Source organism: Leucoraja erinacea, chromosome 4, assembly GCF_028641065.1.
Source record: "Leucoraja erinacea ecotype New England chromosome 4, Leri_hhj_1, whole genome shotgun sequence".
Taxonomy (NCBI): domain Eukaryota; kingdom Metazoa; phylum Chordata; class Chondrichthyes; order Rajiformes; family Rajidae; genus Leucoraja; species Leucoraja erinaceus.
The window spans coordinates 12,875,487-12,896,992 of NC_073380.1; the positions used below are offsets into that span (position 1 = coordinate 12,875,487).

The following is a 21,506-nucleotide window of genomic DNA, read 5'->3' on the forward strand; positions in this document are numbered from 1 at the left end:
TTTCAATGAGATCACCTCTCACCCTTCTAAACGCCAGAGTGCACAAGCCCAGCTACTCCATTCTCTCAGTATATGACAGTCCCGCCATCCTGGGAATTAACCTTGTAAACCTACGCTGCACTCCCTCAATAGCAAGAATGACCTTTCTCAAATTAGGGGACCAAAACGGCACACAATACTCCAGGTGCTGCAATACTCCAGGACCTGTGCTGCGCATCTGACAGACGTCTGGACTGACATCTTCAACCTGTCACTTGCCCAAGCAGTTGTCCCCACGTGCCTTAAAACCACCTCCATCGTGCCGGTGCCAAAACACTCCACTGCGGCAAGTCTCAACGACTTCCTCCTAGTTGCACTTACTCCCATCATCACCAAGTGCTTCGAGAGGCTGGTCTTGGCACACTTCAAAGGCTGCCTACCCCCCACATTGGATCCCTATCAGTTTGCCTACCGCAATAACAGGAGTACGGAGGATGCCATCTCAACGGCACTTCACTCCGCCCTCTCCCACCTCGACAACAGAGACACTTATGTAAGAATGCTGTTCATAGATTACAGCTCAGCATTCAACACCATCATACCATCTAAATTGATCACCTAACTCGGTAACCTGGGCATCGACCCCTCCCTCTGCAACTGGATACTGGACTTTCTAACCAACAGACCCCAGTCTGTTAGGTTAGACAAGCACACCTCTTCAACCCTCACCCTGAACACCGGCGTTCCACAGGGCTGTGTGCTGAGCCCCCTCCTCTACTCCCTCTTCACCTACGACTGTACACCTGTACATGGTACTAACACCATAATCAAGAATGCAGATGATACATTCTGTGGACTTCGATGGAAATTAAATTAATTCACGAAAATTAATATGTATAAATGTATATGCATTCATTTTCATGTGGTCATTTACTTATTTAAACCAACATCACCAGCAAATTTATTTCTCTTTTGATCGCTTTGCAGTGCATTCATTGACTGAGCGACATGTTGGCTGCAATGTGTGGGGAGAAACTGCAGATGCTGATTTAAACCAAAGTTAAAGTGTTTGGTAACCAGGAGATCACGTAGGTGACTGAGCGGAGGTGTAAAGGTGTTCAGAAAAAGATATAGGAGTCCATACAGCGGATATAGTACATGAGGTTGGAGGAGGTGCAAGTGAATCTCACCTGCCTCACCTGAAAGGACTGTCGGGGTTTTGCGAGTGGAGACAGTGAGTGAATTTAAATTGTTTTACTTTGCAAAGGTAAAACAACAAATTAACTCTGGTCGGTAAGACAGCTGAAAACGCGGTGCTACTGACTCGCCAAACTGGTGACCCCGACATGATCGGTGCAGCCAATCCGAGGGTTTGACTAACCAAAGCCACCACCAGGTGTTGCTACAGGGTCTTTGGAAGGAGTCAAGAGAAGTGGTATAGGGAGGGAGGTACAGGCAGAGGAGATATATGTCTTCTGCTTCTTTATTCTCCTATCTTGGACACATTTGTAAATAGCAATATAACTTGTATGATACTTTCAATAAAAATTAAAATAATACATGAAATGAATACATGTAAATGAAATTATAAAATACATGAAAATTAAAAGATTACATGACTACATTAGTGGCTTGCATGTGTGCTGCTGGCTTGCATACATGCAAGCAGCATGCGAGCAAACCTGCAGCGTGTAATGCAAGCCAGCAGTGTGCATGTATGCAAGCCAGCAGCAGGCAATGCAAGCCAAGCCAATAGTGTGCAATGCAAGCCAGTGGTGTGCATGCATGCACACCAGCAGCAGGCAATGCAAGCCAGCAGTGTGCATGCATGCACGCCAGCAGCAGGCAATGCAAGCCAAGCCAACGACGTGCGATGTAAGCGAGTGGTGTGCATGCATGCACGCCAGCAGCAGGCAATGGAAGACAGCAGTGCATGCATGCACGCCAGCAGCAGGCAATGCATGCATGCACACCAGCAGCAGGCAATGCAAGCCAGCAATGTGCATGCATGCACGCCAGCAGCAGGCAATGCAAGCCAGCAATGTGCATGCAATGCAAGCCAGGAAGCAGCAGACATAAAAACCAGCAGAGAGTGCAATGCACGCCAGCATACATGAAAGCCAGCAGCAGCAGCATGCAGTGCAAGCCCGTGAACATGCAAATCAGCCGCTGCAGCGGGCGCGCGGTCCCGTCCCCCGCTCCTCGGGCGCGCGCTCCGGGCCAGGCCGCGCGCTCCCGGCAGCGCGAGCAAGATGGAGGCGCCGAGAGCGGCCCCGTGACTGAGTGAGTGAGTGAGGGACCCTCGCCGTCCCCGACAGAGGCACTCGCTGGGTAGTTGTTGCCACGTCTATACTCCCCCTCCCCCCCCACCCCCACTCTCACTCCTTCTCTACCCCTCCCTCTACCTCCTTCTCTACCCTCACTCCCCTCTCTCTACCTCCTCCCACCTCCCCTCCACCCTCTACCTCTCTACCCACTCACTCTTTCCCTCTCTCCTCATCCCTCTCTCTACCTTGCTCCCCCCGGCTTTCTCGCTCTCTGTGCCCCGTGCTCTCCCTCTGTCCCCAGCTCTCTACTGTTTTCTTTCTCCCACTTTGTCCCAAAGATCTTAGCGCAGAGCTCCGCTCTAAGATCTTTGCTTTGTCCTACTCTCTCCCTCCCTTCCCCTTTCACACTCCCTCTCTCCCTCCCTCTTTCCCTCTCTCCCTCCCTCCCTCTTTCGCTCTTGCCCCTCCCCTCTGTTGGTCAGCTTGGGTAAGTTGGGCTGAAGGGCATGTTTCCAGTTTCCACGCTGTACTGTAGGACTCGATGGTGCACTGGTGGTACAGAGAGTGCATGTTTAAGGTGATGCATGTAGCATCGCCAAGCAGGCTGTTTTACCTGGGGTTACACAGAAAAGCTGGAGAAACTCAGCGGGTGCAGCAGCATCTATGGAGCAAAGGAAATAGGCAACGTTTCGGGCCGAAACCCTTCTTCAGACAGTTTTACCTGGATGGAGTTGAGCTCCTTGAGTGTTGGTGCAGTATTTGTTCAGAGTGAATAAGCGAGTTCAGTATTCCGAAAAACGCAAAGGAATCATGGGATATGTCAAAGGTCAAATGCTATAAAGAAAAATTGATATACTCACTGAAGTAGATACAGTGAGTATGGTTTGGGTCCGATTTTGTTTTTGTCTTTTTTCAAGCTTGTATTTGTCAGGGAACTGGACCGGCAGAGAGACATTCTCGGCAGCTGCACGGACACAGAACCCCCCCTCCCCCCACTCGAGTGTCCCATCCCCGTCCGGGGGGGCTGCCGGAGATGTCTGGACTAACCCCAGCTAACCTCCGCCTCTCCCACCGGGCCAGCCGACAGTCCCGGACCAACGACATCAGCAGCCCCAGGCACACAGCCAGCGCGGGGAACCCACAGGCCCACAGCTAGCGCCAACTCCAACCCAACCCCACTCCAACTCCAGAGGAACCTGCTCCCCGATAGGCCACTATGGCGACAAGTGCCAGTTCGCTCCCTCAGCCACCACCCCAAGTACAAGACGGAGCTGTGCTGACCCTTACACACCACCGACTTCTGCCCCTACGGTACCTGCTGCCACTTCATCCACAACCCCGAGGAGGAGCGAGAGCCCCGGCCTCGCCTGCGTCAGCCTGGGCTCGGCCTCCTCCGGCCCGGCGATCGACTAGGCCGCCTGCTGGTGGCCTTCAGCCCCGACCTGGAGTTGGAGCTGGCCCGGACTCTGCGCTTGGGGATGGGCAAGGGAGGGGAAGAGGTTGCTGCTACCGCCAGCACCACCATCACCAGCTACAGCAGGCACCAGATCTGCCCAGGGCCTGCAGGAGCCCGTCCGCAGACCAGGACGACTCCAGCAGCAGCGGCTCCGAGGCCCCCTCTTCAAGCAGGGCCGGTGGCTGCCCATCTTCAGCAGGATCTTGGTGTCGGACTGAGGCGAAGGGGGTGGAGGTGGAGGGCTGCCGGCCAACCCAGGCGGGTTAGGCCGAGCTGAGCTGGTGCCGGCTGCAAGACCAGGGCTGCCCAGCAAACCCAGGGCCATTCCTGACACCTCCGGACAGGGACGGGACACCCGGGAGGGGATGGCCCAGCAGCAACAATAGCGGACGGAGAGCCAGGCCCGACCCCAACCACGGACAAAACGCAAGCCTGCACGCAATGCAGCACCACCATTGCCGACTGTTTATAGCAAGTGACCTATGACCTGGGCATGCACAGACGGAATACCGAACTCGCTTATTCCACCAGGCCCCTGTCTTGTAGATGTTGATGATGGGAGACTCCAGGATAATGCCAGTGAACATCGTGGATGATAGATACAAAATGCAGGACAGGCAGCCCCAATTCTTCTAACCAGAGATGCTGCCTGTCCTGCTGAGTTACTCCAGCATTTTGTATCTATCTTTGGTTTAAACCAGCATCTGCAGTTCCTTTCTACACATCAAGTGGGTGATTACCTTCTCCAATGGCAGGGCGCATGGTACACACATTATCCTCAATTTAATCAGCCCATGCCTAAATCTGAGTCATTGAGTCACACCGCATGAAAACAGCCCCTTCAGCCCAACTTGACCACACCGACCAAGGTGCCTTGCTAGTCCCACTTGCCATCTTCGGTATAAGCCAGCATCTGAGGTTCCTTCCTACACATTCACTCTGAACCTATCCTATCCTTTTGTACTTGTCTAAGTGTATTTTAAATGCTAAATGTAGTACCTGCCTCAGCTACCTCCTCTGGCAGCTTGTTCCATCTCCCCACCACTCTCTTAGTGAAAATGGAGACCTTATTTTGGTCTCGTTGTTGGCATGGGGTATGGAGAGAAGGCAGGGATGGGATGCTGAGTTGGATGATCAGCCATGATCATATCGAATGGCGGTGCAGGCTCGAAGGGCCGAATGGCCTACTCCTGCACCGATTTTCTATGTTTCTATTAACATTTTACTTTCTGAGGAGTTGCGAGTGGACTTTGTCATTGATAAACCAACTGGAGGCGGTTGTTCCTAAGACACTGACGAAGCGTCATGGGGCTGAGATGATTTGCAGCCTACAGTTAGAGCCGTCTTCCTTTGTGTGAAATATGACCATGTGAGTGTTTTACTAAGATGACCATGGACTTGTTCTACCAGAGTATCTTAATGCTGCAGTCGATAATTGGAGCCAAAATGCATGCCTGTAACATCATTTTCACCAGACCAGTGATTCCCACACAATAACACTATCCTACACTCACTCAGGACAATTTGTGATTTTACCAAATCAATTCACCTACAACCCTGTACGTCTTTGGCGTGTGGGAGGAAAACCCACACAGGTCACGGGGAGAACGTACAGACAGCACCCGTAGTCGGGTTTGAACCCGGGTCTCCAGCAACAGGGGTGGGAGATTGCAACCTTCACGTGGTCCGCCTTGATTCGACGAATGCAATCAACCCGGCGTGCACAATCATATAAGATCGAATAGAACAAGTTGTCCTACAACTTTAGGCTGTGCACGCCATACACACGAAGAAGAAGCCAGTAACTCTGCCACCGTGCCGCCCATGCATAGATGCAATTAAAAGCAAATTATCAGGGTGTATATCACTAACAAGTAGGCTCATTTCTCCATCTACCATTCAGCTTTGTGGTGGTCATTAAGCAAGGTGTATATTTTAGCGATACATTGAGAGATTGGGCGTTCGGAATGTTTATAAATCATAGGAGCAGAATTAAATCATTTGGCCCATCAATCTACTCGGCCATTCAACAATGGCTGATCCATCTTTCCCCTCAACCCCATTCTCCTGCCTTCTCCCCATAACCCCTGACACCCATGCTAATCAAGCATCTGCCAATCTCCGCTTTAGAAATACCCAATGACTTGTTCATCGCAGCCGTCTGTTTCAATGAATTCCACAGATTCACCGCCCTCTGACTAAAGTGGTTTCTCATCATCTCTTTTCTAAAGTTACTTCTTGTTATTCTGAGGTTGTGCCCTCTGCTCCTGGACTCTCCCACTAGTAGAAACATCCTTTGCACAAGAGAGAAAGCTAACTCTGAAGGTAACGAGCACGTTTTAGTTTTGTTTAATACCCACGTGCTGCTTCATTTGATGTTCTTTTTTTGTCTGTTGTATATTCAACAAAGAACCACTGTCGGAGGTTGAAGGGAGAGTTGATAGAAGTATTAAAAAAGTTATGAGGTAGACATAAATTAGGTAGGTAAATAGTTATGAGACGCCTGGATAAGGTAGTCAGTCAGAATCTTTTTCCCAGGGTGGAAATGTTCAACCTTAAAGGGCATAGCTATAAGGTGAGAAGGGGAAAGTTTAATGGAGATGTGCTGTGCAAGTCTTTTTACACAGACAGTGGTGGGGGTCTGGAACGCATTGCCAGGAGTGATGGTGGAAGCAGATACAATAGTGGCGTTTAAGAGGCTTTTGGATAGGCACATGGAAGTGCAGGGAATATGGATCATGTACAGACAGATGAGAACAGTTTCACTTGGCATCACGTTCGGCACAAACACTGTGAGCTAAAGGGCCTGTTCCTGTGCTTTGTTGTTACATGTCCTATGTTTTAAGGACCTTTTTATGAGGGAGAGGTGAAAAGACTTAAATTTTACCTAGGTTTAACATCCTTTGTGTTTTCAGGACTAATACCGGAGCAGAATGAGTGCGGAAGCAGCTGATCGGGAGGCAGCAACCTCCAGCCGCCCCTCTACTCCACCCCAGACTATCTGGTTTGAGTTTCTGTTAGATGAAGGATTGCTGGAAAAACACTTGCAGAAGTGTTATCCAGGTATGTCTGCGCGTCCTGCCTCATGAAGATTGTGCAAGTCTCTTTTCAGCAGTTGTATCACATCGTTATAGTGGCATTTCCAAGGTTGTGCCATTTGTCCAACCATACCCGTCACTGTGCCCTTTCTACATCAGAGGCAGAGTGCTCAATGTCTCAGAAACATAGAAAATAGGTGCAGGAGTAGTCCATTGGGCCCTCCGAGCCAGCACTGTCATTCAATGTTATCAAGGCTGATCTTCCAAAATCAGTGCCCCGTTCCTGCTTTCTCCCCATATCCCTTGATTCCATTAGCCCTAAGAGCTATATAGTCTCTCCAGTGAATTGGCCTCCATTGCCTTCAGTGACAGAGAATTCCAGATTCACAACTCTCTGGGTGAAAAGTTTTCTTCATCTCATGTCAGTCACTTAGCGAAAATGAATTTCAAAGGGACTATCACCCTTTAAATATTTCATTATCTTATGTACTGACAACAGAACAATGACATTTTTAATTGCTACTATACAATTGCAAAAACACACAGATGGCACGGAAAAGGGTGTCAGCTCAACTTGTCCATGCGACCAAGGTATCCCAACTAAGCTAGTTTAGTCTAGTTTAGCGATACAGTGCGGAAACAGGCCCTTCAACCCACCGGGTCACCGCACATTAACACTACCTTACACACACTTGGGACAATTTGTACATTTACCAAGCCAATTAATTTACATCTTTGTAGTGTGGGAGGAAACCGAAGACCTCGGAGAAAACCCACGCAGGTCAGGGGGAGAACGTTCAAACTCCATACAAGCAGCACCCGTAGTCGGGATCGAACCGTGATCTCCGGTGCTTCTTTCGCTGTAAGGCAGCAACTCTACCACTACGCCACCGTGCCGCCCTTCAGCCCTATTTGCCCGCTTTGATCTATATCACCCTAAACCTCTCCTATACATGTTCCTACCCCAAAATATAATGTTGCTAACTGTGATTCCCAGTAACCATAATATTGCAAAACAAAACGCGGTCCATAATGCAAACTCCAAAGACATACTGATGTGTAAGTAAATGGGCTTGGTAAATGTAAAAATTGTCCCTAGTGTGTGTAGGATAGTGTTAATGTGCGGGGATCGCTGGTCGCCACGGACCCGGTGGGCCGAAGGGCCTGTTCCCGCGCTGTATCTCTAAACTAAAAAATTTTAAACTCAACAAACAAGACCTGGTCTATAGTCTGAAGAAAGGTCTCGATCCGAAACGTCACCCATTCCTTCTTTCCAAAGATGCCGCCTGTCCCGCCGAGTTACTCCAGCATTTTGTGTCTACCTAGTCTATAGTAGATGTTAATAGTACAGTCCTACATCGTTTCATTGATGTGTAATTGGGCAAAAATAAATTGTAAAACAGGAGAAGTTATTAGGTGGCATGGTCAAACGCTCAAAATCAAAGGAATGACTTCCATGACTTTAATCAGCAGGTCAGCCAGCATCTCTGGAGAATGTGGATAGATGACGTTTCAAAAGGCAAAGAAGGTTATGTTCCAAAACGTCACCTATCCATGTTCTCCAGAGGCACTGCCTGACCCGCTAAGTTACTCCAGCACGTTGTGTCTCTTTAAACACACTCTTTAAACAATGTGGAAGTTGTGTGAGCAAAGTCAATTCTCAATGTCAGAACTTACAGAGTCAGCAGCATATTCAAGGACGAGTCACACCTTGGTCACTCTCTCTTCTCCCTCCCATCGGGGAAAAAGGTATAGAAATGTGAAAACGCACATCTCCAGATTCAAGTACAGTTTCTTCCCAGCGGTTAAACATAGAAACATAGAAAATAGGTGCAGGAGTAGGCCATTCAGCCCTTCAAACCAGCTTGATTCAATATGATTATGGCTGATCATCCAGAATCAGTACCCCGTTCCTGCTTTCTCCCCATATCCCTTGATTCCGTTAGCCCTAAGAGTTATATCTAACTCTCACTTGAATACATCCAGTAAATTGGCCTACACTGCCTTCTGCAGCATAGAATTACGCAGATTCACAACTCTCTGGGTGAAAAGGTTTTTTCCTCATCTCAGTCTTAAATTATCTACTCTTTTTACCTAATCTGACACCATTTAGATAATAATCTGCTTTCTTGTTGTTGCCACCAAAGTGGATTGCCGCACATTTATCCACATTATATTTCATCTGCCATGCTTCTGCCCACTCACTCAACCTATCCAAGTCACCCTGCAGTCTCACAGCATCCTCCTCGCGCAGTTCACACTGCCACCCAGCTTTGTGTCATCTGCAAACTTGGAGATGTTACATTTAATTCCCTCGTCTAAATTGTTAATATATATTGTTAAATAACGGGTTCCAGCACTGAGCCTTGCGGCACCCCACTAGTCACTGCCTGCCATTCTGCAAAGGACCCGTTAATTCCTACTATTTGCTTCCTGTCTGCCAACCAGTTCTCTATCCATGTCAATACCCTACCCCCAATACCATGTGCTCTAATTTTGCACACTAATCTCTTGTGTGGGACCTTGTCAAAGGCTTTTTGAAAGTCCAGATACACCACATCCACCGGCTCTCCCTTATCTATTCTACTTGTCGACTTTCCCCATCATAAATCCTTGCTGACTTTGACCGATCCTGTCACTGCTTTCCAAATGTGCTGCTATTACATCTTTAATAATCAACTCGAGCATCTTCCACACTACCGATGTCAGGCTAACTAGTCTATAATTCCGTTTTTCTTTCTTAAAAAGGGTGGTTACATTAGCCATTACATTTCATTACATTACTCCAGTCCACAGGAACTGATCCACAGTCTATAGAACATTGGAAAATGATCACCAAATGCATCCATGATTTCTTGGGCCTGTTAACAGACAACTGAACCATCCTACCACAACCAGAGAGCAGTCCTGAACTACTATCTATCTCATTGCAGACTGTTGGACTACCTTTGGTCCGACTATACTGGCTCTGTCTTGCACTAACCATTATTCACGTTATTCCATTATCATGTATCTATACACTGTGAGTGGCTCGATTGCAATCATGCATTGTTTTTCCGCTGACTGGATAGCTCACAACAAAAGCTTTTCACTGTACCTCAGTACAATTGACAATAAACTAAACTAAACTAATTTTGGCCTCAAAATGACTGCAACTCACTAATTAGGTCTAACTGAAAGTGCTGGAGTAACTCAGCGGGTCAGGCAGCATCTTTGCCGGGAATGGATAGGTGATGTTTTGGTCAGGACCAGTCTGAGCAAGGGGACTGGCTCTTGCCTATCCATACCCTCCAGAGAAGCTATCTGTGGAATTCTCTGCCTCAGAAAACAGTAGAGGCCAATTCTCTGGAGCATTTCAAGAGAGAGTTAGATAGAGCTCTTAAAGATAGCGGAGTCAAGGGATATGGGGAGAAGGCAGGAACGGGGTACTGATTGTGGATGATCAGCCATGATCACAGCGAATGGCGGTGCTGGCTCGAAGGGCCGAATGGCCTACTCCTGCACCTATTGTCTATTGTCCAACCCGCTGGACACTTGACAATAGACTAAACTAAACTACTGTGTGTCTATAGGTCTATTATTTTTAAGCCTTGGTAACCATTGTTGTTTCGTTGAAGCAGATCCTTCACCAATTCAGTTGATCATCCAGTTTTTGGAACAGGCCTCCAAGCCGTCAGTAAATGAGCAGAACCAGGTCCACCCACCGTCTGACAACAAGAGGAACCGCACATTGAAGCTTCTTGCTCTCAAGGTCGCTGCACACTTGAAATGGGATTTGGAAGTGTTGGAGAAAAGGTGATTTCAAACGCTTCACACTCGGACCTTATCGTTTATCAAAAAATATTTACGCACTCTTAGTCTATCTCAGTTCAGTTTATTGTCATGTGTACCGAGGTTCAGTGAAAAGCTTTTGTTGTGTGCTAACCAGTCAGTGGAAGGACAATACATGATTATAATCGAGCTATTTGCAGTGTACAGATACATGATAAGGTAATACGTTTAGTGCAAGGTAAAGCAAGCAAAGTTTGATCAAATGTTCGCTTTCGTCACTTAAGTTTCATGTTGTAGGAGCAGCATTAGGCCATTCGGCCCATCAAGTCCACTCTGCCATTCAGTCATGGCTGATCTATCTTTCCTTCTCAACCCCATTCTCCTGCCTTTGCCCCATAACTCCTGACACCCGCTCCAATTAAGAACCTGTCAATCTCCACCTTAAAAAATATCCATTGAATTGGCCTCCACAGCCTTCTGTGGCAATGAATTCCACAGATTCATCACCCTCTGACTAAAGACATTCCTTCTCATCCCCTTTCTAAAGGTACATCCTTTTATTCTGAGGCCATTCAGTCTATCCAATAATTTAATTATTTGTTAAGTTTCAATGCGATTCCCTCTCATCTTTCTCAACTCAACAGCATTTGTTGCCTTCTTACTCAGTTGCTAATGAATGTAGGATACTTTATTGTCACATGTACCTAACTAGGTACAGTGAAATGCTTTGTTCTGCATACAACCTGGGCAGTACACAAGTATCGCCCAGGTTTTGGCGATGACAAGGTTACAAAAGTACCGAACAGTCCAATCTGCTGCCCCTCACCCCCCCCCCCCCCCCCCCCCCCCCCCCCCCCTTCCTTCTCGGAGACCCACCCTCCCCCTCCAGACCCCCATTCTGTTTGTTCTCAGCCACCCCCCTCTGAGTCCCACCTTGTTATCGCTGTCCTCACACCCTCCCCCCCCCCCCCCCCCCCCCCCCGTTCTGTTCCTTCTCGTTTGCCCCCCTTCGTTCTCGGTGGCCCCCTCGCCGGGTTTCCCGCACTGCTCATTCACTTCTAATATTTTATTGAGTGTTATATATTTTTTAATGATACAATTATCTCTCCCAGCTTGTCCGTGCCCGTGCTGAATATGCTGCTGAACGAGCTGCTTTGTATCAGCAAGGTTCCTTCAGGTGTAAAGCATGTTGATCTCGACTTGTGCAGCCTGCCTCCAACCACCACCATGGCTATCCTCGTGTACAATCGCTGGTAAGTACCGACATCCTTGACTGGAACTTTTATGCTGCTGCATATTTCCAGTGTAAAACCCTGCCTCGCTCCTGTCAGGGGTTGGCAGGCCGTGGTACAGTTCACAATGTTGAACAGAGCATAAAGTGAAGCAAAGTTATAATATTTTCTGGTACCATGTGTTAATGTCATATTTTATATTTTAGTGAAATTATTGGAGAGAGTGGATGTTTTTTTATTGTATTCGTACCATACACCTACCAGCCTATCACATGAATTAATCCTTGATTACACAAAGAGGGTGGGGTTTACATAGATCAGGGGTGGGCAACTTTGTCCTGCATAGGGGCCAGGACCCATGTCTGTGAGCGAATGGCGGGCCACATTTATCGCCATAGTGTGACATTTGGCGTTTTTCGCATTAGTTTTCACGTATTTTTAATTAGTTTTCTGCTGTTCCCAGGTTGGCTCGCCTGCCCCTGGACTGAATGTGGCGCCCAGGTCACCTGCGTACCCCACGACTAGCTGCAGTTCCCAGATCAGCTCGTGTCCCCGGAACTAGCTACAGTTCCCAGGTCGCGAAAACAAATTGAAAAAAAATACGCCTGCGGGCTGGGTGATTTTGGGTTACAGGCCAGATACATAGGTTGCCGACCCCTGACATAGAATGAGTTGCCAGAGATGGTAGTTGAGACGGGTATCGTCAGAACATTCAAAATACACTTTGACAGGGACATGGATAGGAAAGATTTAGTGGGATCTATCACGGGCAACTTTATTCATGACACAACAGTACATTATTTCCATGACGGACTATTCTTGAATAGACTAGTCGTCCAAACTTTGATTAGTCATGCCATTTTTGATTAGTACAGGTATCAGGTTTTGGGGAGAAGGCAGGAGAATAGGGTTAGGAGGGAGAGACAGATCAGCCATGATTGAATGGCGGAGTAGACTTGGCCTAATGGTCTAATTCTGCTCCTATCACATGATCTTATGATAAGAAGTGAATTTATTCCAGTGCGTAGAAGACATGTCAATTGGTAGCAGTTATACATTCTTGTACTCTTACATGGGTATGACCGCACATTAAAAAAATAACTTTTTTCAGCAAAATGGTACCACGTAAGAATACTGATTTCCTCAGCAAAATACTGATTTTCAGGTACTAGAATAGTAAGATTAAACGAGAACTTACCAGTTTGAAGTTTGATCTTGATTTTATGAGGAGTTACGATGAGCGATTACGTGAAGAAGGGCCGTCCGTCTGCATGCGCGTCAATCTTCAAAGCAGCGGTGTTAAATCACAGATAAAAAGAAGACCTGAGAATAGTAAGATTGTGAAGAAACTAGAACTTCCATATGACCTTGATAGTATGAGGGTGGGAGTTGTGGGCACGTAATCGCTCATCGTAACTCCTCATAAAATCAAGATCAAACTTCAAACTGGTAAGTTCTCGTTTAATCTTACTATTTTACTTCGGAGTCACGTGAGTGACTACGTGAAGATTTCAAAGCTCTGTGATTTTACGCCGGTTACGAATCCAGGCGTCACACACTGAATGGATTGACCATGGATGCGTGTAATCATTAAAGCATTTAGACATTACGTAGTTAAGTAAGTAACTGATGCTTTAAATGAAAGAAAAGTTTTTTAAAAAATTACCCCTCCCAACCTTGGGGGGGAAACTAATGGACAGAACTTAAAATGGTACGTGCAAACACCCCCAGTCCGGTTATGGGTTTGTTATAAAACCGGTGGGCCGTTATTTCATTCGTCCATCCTGCAGCCACTAGGATGTCGTCAAGGGGCACGTCCATAGCTCTTGCTGCCGACGTAGATGCAGCCCTGGTGGAGTGAGATTTAACCATATAAATGTTTACTCCTGCTACTGCCATTACCTCTTTTGACCATCTGGAGATGGTTTGAGTTGACACCTTTTGGTGTGGTTTTTTTATGGCTGATGAGGACCGATTGTTCTGAGCCTCTGAGGTTCTCCGTAACTCTCAGATAGTGGTGTTAGTATGTTACCACCCACACAACCGTTGGTCCTCTGGATATGCCAAGAACTGGATCTCCATCCCTGGCATACCTGGCCTGCTCTGTTTATCAGGTTCCTGATTAGGAATGTTATGTTGTTCATATTGGTGGTCATGTAGTCCAACCGTAGCTTTTGCAGTGTCTGGACTCTTTGTCAGCATACCACCTTCAGGGTTAGTTATAGGCGATCCCCACTGTCAAAGTAGGGTTTGTACCACGCTCACATCCCATGTGTCAGTGTACCTTGGCCTTGGAGGTCTTAAATTGTAAATTCCCTTCATGAATTTTGTTGTAAAGGGGTGCGTTCATATCGAACTGTGCCCTGCTTCCAGCATCAGATTGGAGGAGAGTGCGCCTCTGGCACTATAGATACACTATAACTTAGTTTATAGTTATAGTAGTTGATAGGAACTCCAAGACATCAGTTATCCGAACTGTGTTGTATTTGTTCGGGCAGTCCTATGCCTTGAAATGGCCTCCTCAGAATCTGCAGACCAACAAGTTATACGTTCATGTAGTGGATGATTGCTCCCTGTAACTGGGTTCGCTAGGAGGTCCCTGCTCTTGGGTACAGCCATTACTGGCTGGACTATAATTCCCAAAATTTTTGGGGACCAGTCTTGAGTAGGCCAATCTGGCACTACCAATATGCCTGTGGCTTAGTCTTGCTTGATTTTTGTCAAGCATCGGTTTGTGAGACAAATTGGCAGAAAGCATACATAAACATTCCTCCCCAATTGAGGGTGAAAGCATCCACTGCCTTGCTCCTGGGTCCAGCTCGCAGGACACATATCTGGGTAACTAATGGTTAGTCTAGATGCAAACGGATCAACATTTGGTATGCCAAATCGTGTAGTTATTTTGTTAAATACTGTCTGATTCAACATCCATTCTGTGTTGTTATTAAACATTCGTGATCCAGCATCTGTCACCGTGTTATATCTACCTCGTAGATTTCCCAAATATTCCTCTCGATACACCAGTGCCAAATGAGGTTCGACAATCTGTCGTAAGATACAGATTTTACACCACCCTTCTTAATGGATATATGCCACCGCAGTGGTGTTATTAATCTGAGTTTGAACAAGCACCGGTTGCATATCGCTACAGAGAACCTTGAGTCCATATTGTGCCCCCAACAATTCTGGATAATTGATTCCATGTGTTGGGGAATTACAGACTCCTGCTCATTCCATCTGCCCCCACAGCTTTAGACTGTGTTGGTGTCTCCCCATCCTTAGCCACTTGCATAGGTCTGAAGAACCCTCGATGGCTTTCGAGCAAAATTTCCCTGAGCTGTCTCCCATTCGTTATCCACCATAGTTATTCAACAATGGCCTCTGCTGGCAATCCATAGTTTGCCAATTCGGCCTGCATGTAATCTGAGTGTTTGTTCGTTCCTTTGCTTGCTGTAAGTTCTGGTAATGCAAAGGCCCGTATTGCTGGGAATGCAGCTACTATTCGCCAATTACACTCGCTGTTTGCCTGATAGATGGCTAGAATTTGACTATCAGGTCACTGCAGGCTTAATTAATATTGTCGTTTGCCCCTAGGCAAAGTCACCAACATATTTACTGTTTTTGATAGTAAATTCTAGGTAATCAATTACCCTTGTAGGTGTCAATTTTGATTTAACTGGATGGATGAGGTAACCAATTCTTTCAAACAGGGTTTTGGTTTGCTTGACTGATGCTTCTGCCAATTCTTGGTGACTCCAAAATGAAAATATCCTCCAAATATGCCATTACTATGTGGTTTTGAGACCTTTGTAGTCCCAGAATTGGTTTCCGTAGTTTAGTCAATAGTCTAGGAGCTGATGTCAACCCATTTGGCAGAGCCATGCCATCCAGTTAAACTTCAAATATCTCCTGTTCTTAATGAATATACACCGAATAGTATGCATCTTTGAGGTCGATGCATGCCATGTGACCATTTTATAGGAAGCTCCTATAAAACAGTTGTTAGACCATAACAAAAATTGCTGTTTCTTAAAATCTGTACTGCACAAATGAGTTAAACCTGGATCTGTCACCTGTCCTGGAAGGCAATCCTGCCCAAAATACTGGGCCTGCCTTGAAGACAATTCCGGTCCGAGTTCCAAGTCTGCTTGGAACCTATGTATGTTGTGCAGTAAAAAATAATCACATGTTGTTATCAAAACCAGATCTGAAATTCATGTTATTGTCATTTTGAACAAAAACACAAGAGTAAAATTACCAACATGTAACTGGTCCAAAATCCCTTGTTTCAGAAAACCCAGACCCACCTACCTCCATGGCTACTGGTGGTCTTGTGGTAAACCCAAAGGCCCCTGAGCGGGTTCCTTTTTTCTCCTTGATTGGGAGTTAGACTGGTAGGAAGTGTGGATTCCATGTTTCTCCTGACCTCTGCTTGGGTCTTGGTCTGAAAACCTTATCATACTGAGCCTGCCTTGTCGGACAATTCTGGCCATAATTCTGAATCTGCCTTGAAAGACGACTCTGATCATATTTCCGTGCCCAGCTTTCAAGCTACCACCAGCTTCAGTGAACTGCTTACCCCCTGTGGGGTGTGTTGTCGCCTACTGATGAAGTTTGCTTGTCGTTGGTACCTTGATTGGTCCGACAGTTTTTGCTTCCTTCTTCTGGTCTTACCTGAAGAGAGGATTCGGCGGCTGGTTTCTCCAAAGTCACCCTGATAGCGCTGTTCCCTTGCCGGCATTTGTGCGGATATTCTGCCAACTGCTGTCTCTTGAGGCCATATGCATGTGCTTCAGTATGTTCATACTTTAATTCGAGATCAGTTACTTACTGATCTCGAAACCAAATTTTGTTTGAACGTTATGTGAGGTTCAAATGACAAATGAATGGTATTGTATAGTATTGTAATTCGAGATCAGTTACCTACTGATCACTCACACTCCTCTCCATTGAGAATGAGATTTGTAGGTAGCCCTGAAAACAGGTGCTGCCGCAGGCCCCTGAGGATACCTGCGCTGACATGGCCCCTCCAGCGGGCCTAAATGAGATTCTTGCTTTGGGTCAGACTGAAACTGACCGTGAATGCTCCTCTCCTCAGAGCAGGAGACATTTTCTAGATCTCTATCCAGGGAAGCACCCAGTGGAACCTGGATGATTGCAGAAGTATTTCTTTTCTTTTGTGCTTATTATTTATTTTATGTAAAGCTTTTTGGTGCAAGTTAACTTAAACAGTGCTATATAAGTAAAAGTTACTTACTTCTGCTTGTCCCTGGGAAGGTCCCCCGTCCCCCCCCCCTCTCCCTGCTTTTGTACTCTGATTCAGAGTGGTTTCTTCCATATGTACTTCCCCCTCCAATGGGGAAGACATTGGGTTGCCCCATTATGCGAGGCTCCCGGTACTGCCTGCTGCTGTAGGTTCCGGGCTGACACAGCTCTCTCCTTAGAGCAGGTCATTGTTGGAGCAACTTCTCCAAAAGTTGCTCCTATGTGGGAGAGTCGTCCTCAGATGCTCTCCGTTGAGGGAGGGTATCCCTTTCCCTCCCCGGACTCTTCTGAGTCAACGGGTTGTTTGACTTGCGGGTGGATTTTCCCGTACTGCAGGACCACCAACGGAGCTCTCCTCCTGCAACAAGTCTCCTGCCGGTTCAGCTGCCGGCGCTGTGTCGGGAAACACCGTCGCCCGCTACTGGGAAATGCTGCGGTCTTCGGCAGCCGACTTCCCCGCGGACCGTATCCTCGACATCTGGGCCCTGAAACTACAAAAAGTTTCAAGCCCGAAAGAACGCAGGTAAGTGATTCAACTTTCCTTACCTGCCCATCCTAACGGCCTGGGAGGACGCAGTGCCTCTCCAATCCGTCACGCGTTGCGTTCAGATGTAATGACGCGCACGCAGACGGACGGCCCTTCTTCACGTAGTCACTCACGTGACTCCGAAGTAAAATACTGAAATGCTCTGACAAAACTTTGCAGCTTTGACAATATGGTGTGTACCTTTGAGGAAAAGAATACACAAATATTGAAGGTTGCTAAGAAGATGGATGCAAAGTAACTCACCGGGTTAGGCAGCCTCTCTGGAGAAAAGGAAAGGGTGACGTTTTGGGTCAAGACTCTTCAGACTGAGAGCCAGGGGAGAGGGAAACTAAAGGGATGAAAAGGTACAGAACAAATCAGAGCCAATCAAATCATGTGGAACAGCATCCCCCTTCCCATCAGAACTGCCCTCTCCATCGACTCCTTTAAGTCAAGACTAAAATCGTATCTATACTCCCAAGCCTTTCCTGACGTCCACTGAGCGAGGGCTATATGTATATATGTATGTAGTTTGTTTGTTTATATTATTATTATAACAAATGTAAAGCACTTTGGCCAACAAGAGTTGTTTTTTTAAATGTGCTATATAAATAAATGTGGCTTGACTTGACTTGAGAGCCGGCACCGATGGCCAAAGTGCCCACAATGGTCCATTGTTGGCTGTGGAGGAGGTGATAACGTGGGGATACCAACAGTAAAACTAGCAGAACGACAGGTAGGGGGGGAGGGACAGAGAGAGAGAGAGGGAATGGAAGGGTTACTTGAAATTAGAGAAATCAATATTCATACTGCTGGGTTGTAAGATGCCCCAAGTGAAATATGAGGTGCTGTTTACTCGAGTTACATGTTTGTTGAATTCTATGGGGTTTTTTTTCCGTTAGCTGCATGGATAGTTATGTATTTTGTGTACATGATGAAAGTGAATTATGTTGTGGGTATTTTCTTCTAACAAATCATTTTCTTTGAAGGGCTGTGAGGACAACTGTTCAGAGTAGCTTTCCAGTGAAACAATTAAAAGCTGGGCCTCCACAATTAAACATGTGAGTTACATTTTTCGTATTGTTGCCATGACATTACATAATACAAATCTGCTAATCTGAGATTTTGAATTGCCACTTGACCCGGGATCCATGCTCTTTGAAGGAGTGTGTCAGATTACCACAACTATTGATAAAAGAGTCAGGATTTCCTGACTTTATCTTGAAATAGTTTAACACTCATTTTAAGATTCCCCCCCCCCCTTCTTTTTTGTGTAGAAAAGAACTGCAGATCTGATTTACACCGAAGATAGACACAAAATGCTGAATTACCGTACATCTGGAGTAAAGGCCAAAACGCAACTGCTCTGTCTCCAGACCGGAAGGCATTGCGTGCAGTTTTGGTCTCCAAATCTGAGGAAGGCATTATTGCCAGTTCCTGCGCCCCCCCCACCAGACTGAGTCCTGTCCAAAGCAGGACTGTCTTATGAAGAAAGGCGCTGGATAGACTCGGTTTATACTGCTCTAGAATTTAGGAGATTGAGAGGGGATCTTATAGAAACTTACAAAATTCATAAGGGGTTGGCAGGCTACAGGTCAGGAAGATTGCCCGATGTTGGGGTCCAGGACAAGGGGTCACAGCTTAAGGCGGGGAAATCTACTTTAACAACCGAGATGAGGAGACTGCCAATCACACACCCCCCCCCGAATCTCTGGAACTCTGCCATTCAGAGGGTAGTTGAGGCCAGTTCATTGGCTATATTTCTTCCAGGGAGTTAGATGCTAAATGCCCTTCGTGGCCTCTCAGTACTGTACACTGGAATGACAATTAAAATGATACTGAATTGGAAGCCATCATCATATTGAATGCATCTCAGGCTCGAAGGGCCCAAAACGTCACTACTCCTGCTCCTTTTCTCCAGAGATGCTGCCTGACCTGCTGATTACTCCAGCATTTTGTGTCTATCTCGAAGCAGGATTACTTTTTATTTGCAGTCTGCTACCTCGAAGCGTCCTTCAAATCCATTGAGCAAAAACCAATGAGCAAAAACAAGTGCACACACTCATGACATAAGTCATGACATTCTGTGAACTCCTCCTCCAGGCAATGTTTACCAAGTCTTGGGACCTCAAGTTCTCCAGAATACTTGATTTACCAGTTGTACATGGCTTTTCCAATTTGCCAGCTTGGACTCTGCTTGATGCCACGGCGGGACCTATTGAAGGCTGGTAAACCACCCTCTGCCATTCTTTTTTTGGACCCATGGAAGAACAGCAAGAGAGAAGCAACCACTTAACTCTTGTGCTCAGTTCCAGTTCCAAACCCCGCCCCACATATCTCTGCAATACGTTTTCCTGCTCCAATCCAAATAAGGCATCCCAGATGCGAATCGCTCTGATATTAAAAAAAATATCTTGTATTCTCTTTGGTTCTGTTATCAATTAAATATATGTCCTCTGGTTATCATAAGGTCATAAGTGATAGGAGTAGAATTAGACCATTCGGCCCTTCAAGTCTACTCCACCATTCAATCATGGCTGATCTATCTCTCCATACTAATCAAATTAGATAGATCTCTGCCTTAAAAAATATCCACTGACTTGACCTCTACAGCCTTCTGTGGCAATGAATTCCCCAGATTCACCACCCTCTGACTAAAGAAACTTCTCATCTCCTTACTAAATGAACCTCTAGCCCTAGACACGCCCATTAGTGGAAACATCCTCTCCACATCCACTCTATCCAAGCCTTTGTCCACTTGTCACTGCCTGTCGTTCTGAAAAGGACCTGTTAATTCCTACTCTTTGCTTCCTGTCTGACAACCAGTTCTCTATCCATGTTAATACCCTACCCCCAATGCCATGTGCTCTAATTTTGCACACTAATCTCTCGTGTGGGACCATGTCAAAGGGTTTATGAAAGTCCAGAGGCACCACATCCACTGGCTCTCCCTTATCCATTCTACTTGTTACATCCTCAAAAAATTCCAGAAGATTAATCAAGCATGATTTCCCCTTCATAAATCCATGCTGACTTTGACCGATCCTGTCACTGCTTTCCAAATGTGCTGCTATTACATCTTTAATAATCAACTCCAGCATCTTCCCCACCACCGATGTAAGGCTAACTGTATTCCTTCTGTTTTCCTTCTCCCTCCTTTCTTAAAATGTGGAGTTACATTGGCTACCCTCCAGTCCACAGGAACTGATCCAGAGTCGAGAGAATATTGGAAAATAATCACCAATGCATCCTCGATTTCTAGGGCCACCTCCTTGAGTACTCTGGGATGCAGACCCTGGGGATTTATCTGCCTTCAGGCCCAACAGTTTACCTAACACCATTTCCTGACTAATGTGGATTCTTTTCATTTCCTCCCTCCCACTAGATCCTCGGTCCCCTAGTATTTCTGGGAGATTGTTTGTGTTTTCCTTAGTGAAGACAGAACCAAAGTACTTGTTTAACTGTTCTTCCATTTCCTTGTTTCCCATTATAAATTCACCTGTCTCTGACTGTAAGGGACCTACATTTGGCTTCACTAGTTAACCTCCTCATTCCTGGGATCATTCTTGTAAACCTCCTCTGGACCCTCTCCAGAGCCAGCACATCCTTCCTCAGATATAGTCCCTAAAATTGCTCACAATATTCCAAATGTGGCCTTACCATCGTCTTATAGAGCCTCAGCATTACATCCCTGTTTCTGTATAAATAAATGCGAGAGGTTCTAGTGCTTTTTTTCTCTCGTGTTGTCTTTGATTCTGTTATTAGTTTCGCATAGAGATACAGCGCGGAAACAGTCCTTTCGGCCCACCGAGTTCGTGCCAACCAATGATCCCTGCACACTAACTTTATCCTACACTCACTGGGGACAATTTACATTAATACCAAATTAATTAACCTACAAACCTGCAGGTCTTGTGGGAGGGAACGGAAGATCTCAGAGAATACTGACACAAGTCACGGGGAGAACGTACA

At 46.4% G+C, this 21,506-nt stretch overlaps 1 protein-coding gene across 6 annotated transcripts in view; it reads left to right on the forward strand.

Moving 5' to 3' along the window:
• The first annotated feature begins 2,122 nt into the window (after positions 1-2,122).
• ints8 (integrator complex subunit 8) overlaps positions 2,123-21,506 on the forward strand; it is a 77,815-nt gene continuing 58,431 nt past the window's right edge. For 2 of the 6 annotated variants that reach the window (XM_055633688.1, XM_055633693.1), the window contains exons 1-5: positions 2,123-2,262; positions 6,618-6,765; positions 10,358-10,535; positions 11,624-11,764; positions 18,524-18,595. In XM_055633688.1, coding sequence (XP_055489663.1) covers positions 6,636-6,765; positions 10,358-10,535; positions 11,624-11,764; positions 18,524-18,595 — 521 coding nt within the window. In that variant the 5' untranslated portion in view covers positions 2,123-2,262; positions 6,618-6,635. Of the gene's footprint in view, positions 2,311-6,617; positions 6,766-10,357; positions 10,536-11,623; positions 11,765-18,523; positions 18,596-21,506 lie in introns of all 6 variants that reach the window. The other 4 variants (XM_055633692.1, XM_055633694.1, XM_055633690.1 and 1 more) reach the window with 3 other exon arrangements.